Below are 12619 nucleotides of genomic sequence, written 5' to 3' on the forward strand. Positions count from 1 at the left end.
GGGTGGGGAGAGCAATTTGCAAAACAATGTATTCTATAGGTGAGCTCAATTTTTGAAGAAATTATTTTATGAATACAAAAATGTTTTTAAAGTTAAAGATGCATAGCAAGAGGTCAAGAATTCTTTGCTTTGGAGAGGAACAGTATAGGCCAGTGTGTTTTGTTGTGCAAATCTGGTACGATCAATGTGTAACAGGTTTGCAATAAGAAGTGATCCAAAAGGATCCACACAAGAAACTTCTGTGGCCTATGACAGGTGTTCTGCTTGGTCTGTCCTATATAGACCTCCCAGAAGGTCTGCGTGGGGTTCTGCGGGGCGGAGGTGTGGACAATGGAGCTTGGGGAGGTGAAGACTCAGCCACTGCCTGGTGCTGTACTGGTGGCAGGTCTTTAGTCAAGGGTTGTTTTGCTTAGAAACCAACCAGCCTCGTTCTCCTTTCCCCACCATGACACATGCTCCCCTCCCCCCAACCAGCTTCATTTCAGGTTGAAGCAAGAATCATTCTGGAAGGGGAGCAAAAGAAGAGGGGAATAGGGAGTAGCCACCCTGGTGGCAGAAACACACTGAGTAAACAGACATAAACACGCTTGGTTCAAGCAGGTTCGCAGATCACTAGTGCCTGGCACGTAGTGCACGGCCTCCCCTCGTGGGGAGCCCTCCGGTCAGCTACTTGCGGAAGCATCCTCAGCCAGCCCGAGTCCTCCGTCTTCTTTCCTGCTTGTCATCTGCAGAGAAGGAGGAGCCACTTACAGATGTGAGAGACTGGGACGGAGGCCGCCTCCCCGTCGCTTTTGGTCTGCTTGTGGTTGGGTGGCTGAGTTTCTCAGTCGATGACACCACGGAGTCAAAACCTTCTAGGTCTAAAACGAAAGTAAAACAGAGACTTTTAAGGGCAAAAACAAGAGTGAGCAAAGGTTCTCAGAGTACGGCACAAGGCCCCCCATTTCCTTAGTAATTGTCCTTCCCACGTGGCTCGCGCCTCACCTTTCACAAAGGCTGTTTGCATTCAGAGGTCACTCAATAAACGTATTTGATCTGAATGAGTAGCCATTTCCTCCTCAGTTTAAGGCGCTAGCATGGAAGAGAAACATGACTTTTCTTTTTCCCTTCAATAGCTATATCCATAAATCTTTAAAAAGCTACAGAAAGAGGATTAAAGGAAGACTCCTCTTTCTTCCACAAACCCAAGGCCATTCTAGTAGATAAAACATCCTTGTGGTCTCCACAGCAAACCCTGTGATCACCAGGTCCAAGAGCCTCGGGCAAGTGCATGCTGCGCCTTGATTTCCGAAGACAGGAGGGAGGGCAGGCGCTCCCCCGGCTGGGCCACGACAGTCTGGCCATCAGCTTTCACCCTGACGGCAGACAGTGAACTCCCCCAGGAGGAGACAAAGCCTGCACTTCTGCAGAGAACTCGTGGAGCCCGCCCCACTCTGCCTTCAGAGGCGTTACTCGGTGGAGACATTGGCCTCTGCAGCTGTCAGTCTGTTCATCCATTCCCTGCACTGCTACTGCCTATGTGGTGCCACGCAGGGTGCGGTCCTGAGGCTACACCAGCAAGCACAGCAGACGTGGGCCCTGCCCTCAGAGCGCTTACATCCCAGTGCAACACGGACTCAGACCAACACAGACTCATTCAGCCACTTCGTCACTGCACCTGCCGTGTGTGGGGAGGAAGGCCTCTGCAGTTACCTTGCCACCTTCTTCAACGATCAGGCTGGTGGCCAGCCGGTTCTCCGAGATCGGAGGACTGACAAACCAAGTGTGCGTGTGAGAGACGTGCTGAAGGGAATGGCTAGCACGAAGGGGCTGGTCCTGCTCGTGGCTGGGGCAATGCCATTTATCCCAACAGCACAGCAGCCACTGCCTTCCCAAACCATTCCCCGCTCTTTCTTCTAACGGGGGCCCGGTTTTGTTTCAGGATAAAGTGCTCAGTCCCTAACCTGAACTATGTTTGCCTGGGACTGGTCTAAAGGTGGCTGTGGAACCCAGTTTGAGTTTCTGACAAATAAAGGGAAGTCTACTGAGAGCCTCTGGGAAAGAGACTGCGTCTCTGGCTGGAGAGAGGCGGGGAGAGGAGAAGGTATTTCGTGTCACTGTCTCTCTCGTTTCCTGCCTGGGGTGCTACTGTGTGAGGATAGGATACCGGGAGCTGTGGCAGCCAAGTTAGGGCCAGGAGGGGAGGCCTGGCCAACGTTTTGGAGACCCTGAGACTAGCAGAGAAGAAAAATTAAAAGTGCCTCAGTGCCCGGCGACTGTGCTGAGGCACCTGCCCAAACCTCTGATGACCTAGCGCTCAGGCGGTGCGCCACAGGAAATTAACAAACTCCTCTTATTTGAGCATGTTTTAGTCAGATACTCATTATTTGTAGATGAAAATATCCTAACAGCCATAATTGCAAATCTGCTGGCTCAGGCCAGAGAAGTTAACACGGAAATGATGTGAGGTTTCCTCCCCTCACTTTGGGCGAGAACGCCTTTGCTGATGGTTCTAAGTGGGCTGGTGGTGTGAACGCTTTATTCTGTGAATGCACAGACGAGCAAACTATGTCCTTTAGTGGAAAATGCAAAACCAAGCACAAATCACTGGTCGGGGAAGCCAGTAACTTACACCTGGGATTCTATTAAGTGACATTATTCTAGCCCTTGGTGAATGAATAATTACTCAATTAGCTCCTCTTATCAGGGCAAAGCAGGTGTAATCAAAGGTTAACCATCTGCAGAGATGGCTGGGAAAAATATCAGTGGTGCTGTTCGGCCAACAAGAAGCTGATCAGCGTCCAGCACCTCCGTGAGGCTCCTAAGGGCCCCCCTCTCCAGGCACCTCAGCAGGGTGCTGAGAAGGCCCTGGGCGAGGCAGCCCAGAGATGTCCTCTGCCGGGTCACACTTCTCCAGAGCTGGCTCACTGGACTGACCCCTCTCAGAATCTTTGCTAACTCCCCATGACACATTTGGGCTGAGACAAAATGCTATCATCTAGCATCCTCCCCTCCCCCGTTAACTCTACATGTTCAATGCATGTTTTTTTAAAAGTCCATGAAACTGGGGCCGCCATGTGTGGTGTGATGGGTACAGCCACCGCCTGCTACTTCAACATCCAATATGGGCACTGGTTTGAGTCCCAGCTAATCCACTTTTTTTTGACAGGCAGAGTGGACAGTGAGAGAGAGAGAGACAGAGAGAAAGGTCTTCCTTTGCCGTTGGTTCACCCTCCAGTAGCCGCTGCGGCTGGTGCACCGCGCTGATCTGAAGCCAGGAGCCAGGTGCTTCTCCTGGTCTCCCATGGGGTACAGGGCCCAAGCATTTGGGCCATCCTCTCCACTGCACTCCCGGGCCACAGCAGAGAGCTGGCCTGGAAGAGGGGTAACCGGGACAGAATCCGGTGCCCTGACCAGGACTAGAACCTGGTGTGCCGGCGCCACAGGCGGAGGATTAGCCTATTGAGCCCAGGCGCCGGCCCCAGCTAGTCCACTTCTGATCCAGCTCCCTGCTACCGGCCTGGGAAAGCAGTAGATGGCGGCCCAACTACTTGGGCCCCTGCACCCATGTGGGAGACCTGGAAGAAGCTCCTGGCTCCTGGCTTCGGACCAGCCAAGCTCCGGATGTTGCAGTCATTTGGGGAGTGAACCAGTGGATGGCAGACCTCTCTCTCTTTCTGTAACACTGACTTCCAAATTAATAGATAAATCCTTTAAAAAATAAAAGTCCATGAAATTGTAACAACAAAAGAAACCCAACTGTAAATTGTCATCTTCCCACATCCGGACAACCACCATTGGTATTTTAGTATATTTTCCTGTAGGCTTTTTTTCTATCAATAGACAGCATAACTCATGTTATATGCAATAGTGCACTTTGCTTATTTCACTTAATTTTAGATGCCATGTCTCTGAAAACTCTTCACAAATCTTGATTGTTGGAGAATCCTCTATGACCATGTAGCCCGTGACTTATTTAATCAGCCCCCTAGTGTTGGAGAATTCATTTCCAAATCGTTCCCCCTCCTATGTTTTGCTCTTGTACTCCTTGTGCACACCCCTCTAGACAATGAGTTTAGCAGGTTACCCACACAGACCCCCGGCCCCTCTGGGAGAAGGGAATGAGGGTGAGGGCAGGAAGGCCTCCTGGAGGGGGTGGGGATGGCTAGGGACAGAAGACATGAAACTGAGGAGCCGAATCTGAGCAGGAAGCCAGGAAACGAGATAGAAGAGCAGCCGTTCAAAGTTCCAAGCAACAGGTCACTGCCAAGTGCCTTGGCGGGGAGCTACCAGGGACTAAGCGGGGCAATCTATGTCATGGCTGTGTCCAGGAAATGGAAACAAGCTCTGGAGGCAAAAGCTGAGCAGGACGAAGTCATTAAAGAACAACTACAGGCTAATGACCTCTGCCTTTCTTCTTTGGCTGCATGGTGCACTCAGCTGGACAATTAAAACACAAAGCCAAAATTGCAGCCCTGGACCCCAGCCCAGGGACTGGCTTGCTTGGCCTGGGGTGCGTGGGTAGGAGCCAGTCTCCCCAGGTGATACGAATGTGGCAGCAAAGTCTGGGAAGCATGTTCCAATAGAGGTCAGGGAGAGGGATAACCAGGGATGTGGCCAAGTGGAGGAGCGGCCACCAGGTGAATGGCAGGGTGTTCCCAGTGCTGGGGGACAACCCAGGTTTGGAGCATTTGATGAAACTGGTGGCCAAAGGCTCCGATGATCAATGGTGGGTCAGACACTGCCGCTGCAGCGAGGAAGGTGGCCCGAGAAGTGACCTGGTGCATACAGTGGACTGGGGAATGTGGCATGGCAGGGGCGTGAGGGGAGCAAGGGCAGCGGTGACACAGCTTCACACGCCCACTTGGCATGGACTAAATGCACTGGTGTGCAGGGATGGCCAACTCCACGTAAGGAAACTGCTGCCAGGCTGTGGGGAGGACTCCACCTTCACTCCACCCTGCTGGGACCAGTGACACAGTTAATTAAGTGCACCTGGGAGACCCGGGGTGGCCAGGCATGAGGCAGCGGTCCGCGATGTACTCCACTGTCAGGTGGCCTCACCTAGGTTGTGAGTCCCAGGAGGCCAGGAGCTCATCTGGGCATTGTCTGTCTTTCTTTTTTTGGATTTTTTAAAAAAAGATATATTCTTATTTGAAAGGCAGAGTTGAGAGAGAGAGATGGAGATGGAGAAGGAGAGACAGAGACAGACAGAGAGGTATCTTCCTTCCATCTGCTGGTTCACTCCCCAGATGGCCACAACAGCCAGAGCTGGGCCGATCCACCAAAGCCAGGAGCTTCTTCTGGGTCTCCCACGTGGATGCAGGGGCCCAAGGACTTGGGCCATCTTCTACTGCTTTCCCAGGCCACAGCAGAGAGCTGGATTGGAAGTGGAGCAGCGGAGACTTGAACTGGCACCCGTATGGGATGCCGGCACTGCAGGCTAGGGCTTTAACCCACTGCACCACAGTGCTGTGGGCATTTTCAAAGCCTAGCACATGCCCAGGAAAAACACGCTCCATAGTCTATCAGTGAAGAGACAAGCAAACAATGAACACACAATCTCAAGGTAAAAAAGCCTCTTCTTCCAGGAGCACAGCTTAGAGACGTGGCTCTTCACATGACTGTGGGGTGTGGGGTGTGGGGTGTGGGGTGTGGGGTGAGGAGAGGCTGGTGGGAGACAGCTTTGGTGCAGAAGGCAGCGTTGTCCACAGTGGCTGCATCAATCGCCTGGCTGACCCACTTTGTTGTATGGGCTGAGGCTTACGCTGAAACAAACTACGCACGCTGAAGCACGTGGCAAATGTTTGTGTCACTTAAGGCTAACAGCAGGGGCGGAGTGCCTCACGGGGAGCCACTCTTCCCCCGTTCCTGCCCGTGTCAGCGGACTTTCTGTAGTTGTCGCTTGCGAAGTGCACTTTCACTGAAAACGGCAGCCAAACCAAACTGCCATAAAGAAACAGATGGACGAGGCGTGAGGTCCCTGCGCCCAACGGCAAACTGCAACACGCTTCTGCTCTCTGACCGGGGAGGGAAGGCACATGGCGGCGCTGTCATATCACTTCTCCATGGCACAGAGCGTGCTCCTCACGACTGTGGCCATGGTGGCCATGATGAACGCAGAATTGCCGTGACTAACCCGGTGTGGTGCGAAGAAAATGTCCCAATTTTCATGGTGGTTTTGAAATGAATCAAGCTGAAACTTGATATGCGCTTTCTCAGCCTGGCTGGGATTTTTTCCTCTTAATAGAAAAAAGGTTTTGCTGCCCACAAGCCAGTCCGAAAATCACTGGGCTGGCAAATGCTGGAGTATTCTTAAAAAGTTAGTTTCCTAAGGATGAGAGGCGCTTGGCTGTGGTGACATCTGCAAGACAAAGCCTCTATGGACACACGGGGAGAATTCCCATCCAACCAGCAGGATGGAGCTGGCTTGGAAGGGGCCTTGGACTCTTCGTGGCACATGGCATCTCCCATTTTCCATGCACTTCAGTCACACCCTATTTATTTCAACTAGAAAATGTAGCCTCATTTTCCACGGATGAGAGGAATGGTACCAGTGACCATGGGCAACCTAAAACACATGCACTGAAAACGGGAGAAACAGTCAACCGCCTGGGACGGGCCAGCTGTCACCAACGGAACCGGCGGGGAGCTCTACGATGGCCCTGCTTATTCATGGGCGCTTCCTACCGCAGACCCCAGACAGAACCCTCGGATGGAAGTCTGTGACAGGCGAAGGCCGGCAACCACCCCTCCTTCTCCACGCAGGGGAGATCAGGTCGTGGCAGCTTGCCTAGAACCACTGTGCTAGGTTTCTCAAATCAACCCCTCCTCCCCATGCTGCCACCAGAGATGTGCAAAGTGCTGACCTCAGTAAGTCACTTCAGGGTCAGGGCTGTCTCTCCCCACACCCCCCACTAACTCCTTTGAAGCCATGGAGGCTTGGTACACACCTGGACCCCTTCCAAGAACTGCGCTGCACCCTAAAGCCTGGGTTGGGTGCCACTCCACTCAGCCATCACTCTGATCTCAGAATTCAGCACCCTGTGCTGACACCACTTGTTGACTTAGCTGTTCCATCCACCAGCCGTGGAAGGTCTATGGCTTTTCTCAGGCCTAACATCAGTCCTGCCTTGCAGTGAGTGTTCAATAAATGATTATCAAACAAAAGAACAATCTTTCTGGGTTTCACTTTTTCCACCAGGAGAGAGGGGGGGAGGGGGGGAGAGGGGGAGAGGGGGAGAGGGGGAGAGGGGGAGGGGGGGAAGGGAGGAGGGGGGAGAGGGGGAGGGAAATATTATTTGAGCCAAGAGCTTCCAAGGGTTATCGTGTATGAAAACCCTATCAAATCGCGCAAGTCAGAAGTTTGTTTTCAGATGCTGTTAATGGAGTTGTGGGACTTGGGAACAGGGATCTAAAGGCAAAGCTAGGCACCCCCTCTCTTTAAGGTTTAAGATGCGAGCAGCTGAACTCCTTGGGCTGCAGCACCTTCTCTGTAGATGGAGAAGCACCGCAAGTCCAGGTAGACAGAGGGGCACATCGGACCCTCACAGCAGTCATTTGTCTGGCATGGAAAATGTGTGCAGATCACACTGACGGGCCCATTAGCAGGGGTCAAATGAACGCCCGTGCTAGCCGAGTCACCAAGCGACAAGCAAGCAAGGGAAGTAAGCAGTCACAATGCGGAAGGCCGGCGCAGACTGGGGCTGGGTTTGCAGTTAGAACGCAGGGGTGCAGCTGCCGAGGGTAAGCAAGTTTTAAATTACTGTTTTCAGCTCTGGGGGCCAGCTACCCCACTACTGCCCCCCCCACATGCACGCATACACGTATTTCATCCTCACTGATGTTCATGTTGAGAGAACACTACACTATTCCACAAAGGGAGAGTGTGTGTGGGGGGGGTAGGGGTTAAGAAAGCTGCTCAAGGCCACTACTAAAAAATTACAGGGCCCACATAACAACTCCCATCCGTGGCGTTCCTGCCCCTGCAGAACAGCAGACAGAAAGGAGGGATACTTGCCTCACGTCTCATTCACCGGATTGTGACAAGGGAATTCCCAAAACTGTTTCCACAGCAAGAACAAGATACCAGGGACTGTAATTTTCTTTTGTGAAGGAACCGCTCTGTAGCAAGTTTTTTTCCCCCCCTACTTTATTCAAATGTGCTGGAAGTCTCCAGCAAGAAATGCAAGGTGTTATGCAATTAAGAAAGAATGTTTGGTTATTCAGTATAAAGTAAATTCTGCAAAAAAAAAAGAGGGAAATATACTTTATGCACTCATTTAGTGAATCATACAATTATTGAGTATCTACTGCATACCAGGTCTAGCCATAATTTTGAGAAGGAAAATACAATCACTCTATATCAGTGCTGTCCAATAGAACTGGCTGTGATGATGGAAGTCTTAGCTTCATGTGACTACTGAGCACATGAAATAAGGGTAAGTGCAACTATTTAAATTACATTTAAATAGTCACACATGGCTAATAACAATGATGCTCTAGGAGGGAACTTCGGACTAGGGTTGTGCCACAGCAGGTTAAACCACCACCTGCAACGCTGGCATCCCATAGGAGCTCTGGTTTGAGTCCTGGCTGCTCCACTTCCAATCCAGATCTCTGCTAATGCTTCTGGGAAAGTAGCAGATGATGGCCCAATTATTTGGGACTGTGCTACCCACATGGGAGACCTGGATGGAGTTCCAGGCTCCTAGCTTTGGCCTGACCCAACACTGGCCATTGCAGCCATTTGGGGCATGAACTTGCAAGGAGAAGATCTCTATCTCTCATATTCATCCATTCATTCATTCACTCTCTCTCTCTCTCTCTATGCTTTTCAAATAAATAAATAATCTTTAAAAATAGTCCATGGAAAAATGGAATTGAAAGACATATTTATTTTGGTGCAAAAGAACTTTGAGATCTAGGACAGGCATTCAGGCGAGCAACAAAGGTGCTTCATCCCATGTCAGAGTGCCTGAGTTTGACAGACAGCCCTGACTCCTGATTTCTGCTTCCTGCTAGTGTAGACCATGGAAGACCGCACTGATGGCCCAAGTGACTGGAGACCCAGATTCAGTTCCTAGCTCCCAGCTTCCACTGGGCCCAGCTCTGGCCATTGACAGCATTTGGAGAATGAACCAGCAAATGGGAGCAACTTCTCATTCTTTTGTTCTAGCTCTTTCCTCTCTTCCAAATAAATTAAAATTTAATGAGAAAAAGACTGTCAAAACTCATGCCTGGGGCTGGCGCCGTGGCTCACTTGGTTAATCCTCCACCTGCGGCGCCAGCATCCCATATGGGCGCCGGGTTCTAGTCCTGGCTGCTCCTCTTCCAGTCTAGCTCTCTGCTGTGGCCCGGGAGGGCTGTGGAGGATGGCCCAAGTGCTTGGGCCCCTGCACTTGCATGGGAGACCAGGAGGAAGCACCTGGCTCCTGGCTTCAGATCAGCGCAGTGCCAGCTGTGGTGGCCATTTGGGGGGTGAACCAATGGAAGGAAGATCTTTGTCTCTCTCACTGTCTAGCTCTATCTGTCAAAAAAAAAAAAAAAAAAACTCATGCCTATGAGAAGTCTTCAAAAGGTTCACAGAAAATGCATATTATGAACTATGCATGCATGGATTTCAAATCTTTTGCACCACAGTAAATTTGTCTCAATTCCATTTTTCTAGTAACTTTTTGATGTAGTCGCATACGTCATGACCCTGCATCTTCTCATTTCCTCTCGGACCATTCCTTCTGTGCACAGGTACTGAGCATGCAGTATGAGTCATGTCCTGTGCTCAACACAGGGGCAACAGGAGTGAAAAAACAGCCAGGGTCCCCGCTCACGCAGGGTTCAGAAGCCACTGAGAGAGACACACTTTTCTGTGCATAATTACAGAGTCTGTAAGTTACTGTGGAAGAAAGGTAAAAGATGAAATAGCAATGACAGCATAGGGCCTCATTTAGATCTAAGCAGTCAGGGAAGAGGGCAGTTCTCACTGAAGTCTAGCCTTGAGGAGAGGGGAGGGGGCACAAGTAATGTTAAGTGTGGGAAAGTGGCTTTCCACATTTGCATTCCTTTAAAATTTGTTCACTTCAAGTCCAAATTTGCTATGCAAGATGATGCAATAACTAATGCATTTCTCCATCAATAGTAGTTACCCTATTGTTCACAGTAATGTAAACGCACACATCCTTTTTTTAATGGCACTGATCACTATCACAAAATGTAAATGTGTAATGTATCAATGCCCTTTGTATAAATTAATCTAATTAACGAGAATTAATACCATTCCTAGAACAGAAATATTCACCTAAGTGTAAAATGATCAATCTCTGAGCCTAGTGATCTTCAGATTGTTTTGCCAGAGTACTTCCTAAAATAGTTTTGGAAACCCACATATATCCTCTCAGATAACATCTAAAATTCTTCAGATAACATCTAAAATTTTATGTAACATTTAGTCACAAAGGACGTATTTTCTGCTGGATTCTTAATACTGATACTGTAAAATATACATTATTTTCATAAATATATTTATATACACACACTCTATATATAGGTGGATATCACAGCAATTTAACAATCATCATTCATTGAAAAATATTGTAAGATCTTTTTTTTTTTTTTTTTACAGGCAGAGTTAGGCAGTGAGAGAGAGAGAGAGAAAGGTCTTCCTTCCGTTGGTTCACCTCCCAAATGGCCGCCATGGCTGGCTGCGCTGATCTGAAGCCAGGAGCCAGGTGCTTCCTCCTGGTCTCCCATGTAGATGCAGGGCCCAAGCACTTGGGCCATCCTCCACTGCCCTCCCGGGCCACAGCAGAGAGCTGGACTGGAAGAGGAGCAACCAAGACAGAACTGGCACCCCAACTGGGATTAGAACCTGGGGTGACGGCGCCGCAGGCGGAGGATTAGCCTAGTGAGCCACAGCACTGGCCTGTAAGATCTTAACCATTGGAAATTTGATAACATTGCTTTTCCTCCATGAGTTCGTATTTTCATCATTCACTCCTGAACTTTAGCCTAATATCATATTTCAAGTCTTTTGTTAATTCTTTATCATTTCCTGATACAAAAATATGCATAGTAATTTAAATTTATGATTATTTTTATAAAATAATAAGGCTCTAAGTGTAAAAATCATTTTTTTCTGATTGGCTAACATGAAAATTATTACTAGCATACAGATGATTAAAACATGTACACATACACATCACATATTTCGATGAATAATTTCAAGCAGGAAAGAGTAGAATTTTTTTTTTGACAGGCAGAGTTAGACAGTGAGAGAGAGAGAGACAGAGAGAAAGGTCTTCCTTCCGTTGGTTCACCTCCCAAATGGCTGCTATGGCTGGCGCGCTGTGCCAATCCAAAGCCAGGAGCCAGGTGCCTCCTCCTGGTCTCCCATGTGGGTGCAGGGCCCAAGCACTTGGGCCATCCTCCACTGCCTTCCTGGGTCACAGCAGAGAGCTGGACTGGAAGAGGAGCAGCCGGGACAGAACCGGCACCCCAACTGGGACTAGAACCCGGGGTGCCGGCGCCGCAGGTGAGGATTAGCCAAGTGAGCCGCAGCACCAGCCAAGAGTAGAATTTTATTAGGTATTTTGCCCAAATACTTCATGTGGGTGTGGATGATAATTATTTAATTCAGAATGAGATGGTTCATAATGCCATTTAGTAATATCTACTGCAAAATGTAAAAGCGTGATATATTAACATTCTAGAGAAATTTAACTAGTTAATTAATTAGAATACCATTCCTAGAATAGAAATGTTTGGTACTGACTCTATTCCCAGTTTTCATTTTAGAGATATAAATGCCAAGAAACTCTGTTCACATAAATATTATTAGATGAGAATGGAAAGAATTTTTTTTTTTATCACAATGCCACTCTATGCTCTGAACTCTTTGCAAATTATAAACCAGAAATCAGACTGGTTGGGCATCATCAAGAACTACTTTCAACAATCTATCAACAACTTAGTAGATACCTCTTTGAATTTTGTTGGAAGCAAAGAATTAGAAACAAACAGATTTATAAATAGAATTTGCAACCTGGTACTTGGAGAGCAAAGATTCAAATCCAAGTGTACCATGATTTCTCTAACACACCCCACTCCTTCCTGGGGAATGCTGGAGAACTACCTTGTCACTACATGATTTGCTCTAGAAACTCAAAATAGGATGGCAAATATCCTGTGCACTAACATTTCTCTTTAAGAATTTAGGCTTTGAATATATCAAAAATTTCAAGATGAATCTCAAAATACATTTTGTATATGAATGAAGCTGTTGTTTTTAACCAGGCAGTACTGCATGCTTTTAAGTTATGTGCAATTAACATAACTGATTCTGTTTTAATTGTAATTTGTTAACTCCTGTACATATCATTAAAATAAATTTGAAATTGAAAAAAATTTTTAAAAAATAAAAAAGAATTTGGGCTTTGAATAACATAACTTTTTAAAAGGTAAATGAGGGATTCCAAAATGGCAGAATAGGGAGGGAGCTTAGTGCTCTAGTCTAGAGGAAGATACTTTAAAAAAGTGGAGAGAGTACAATCTCAGAGAAGAGTTAGGGAGAAAACTGCAGGGGGCTGGGCGCTCATGACTGTAGGAGCCTTGTGTCCTGGGATGGACTGTGAAAACACTGTGG

At 48.4% G+C, this 12619-nt stretch overlaps 1 protein-coding gene across 14 annotated transcripts in view; it reads right to left on the reverse strand.

The window, feature by feature from the left end:
- SH3KBP1 (SH3 domain containing kinase binding protein 1) overlaps positions 1-12619 on the reverse strand; it is a 382152-nt gene that overhangs the window by 12713 nt on the left and 356820 nt on the right. For all 14 annotated transcript variants that reach the window (XM_070067164.1, XM_070067168.1, XM_070067166.1 and 11 more), the window contains one exon: positions 751-860. In XM_070067164.1, coding sequence (XP_069923265.1) covers positions 751-860 — 110 coding nt within the window. The remainder of the gene's footprint in view (positions 1-750; positions 861-12619) is intronic.

This window comes from Oryctolagus cuniculus, chromosome X, assembly GCF_964237555.1.
Source record: "Oryctolagus cuniculus chromosome X, mOryCun1.1, whole genome shotgun sequence".
Taxonomy (NCBI): domain Eukaryota; kingdom Metazoa; phylum Chordata; class Mammalia; order Lagomorpha; family Leporidae; genus Oryctolagus; species Oryctolagus cuniculus.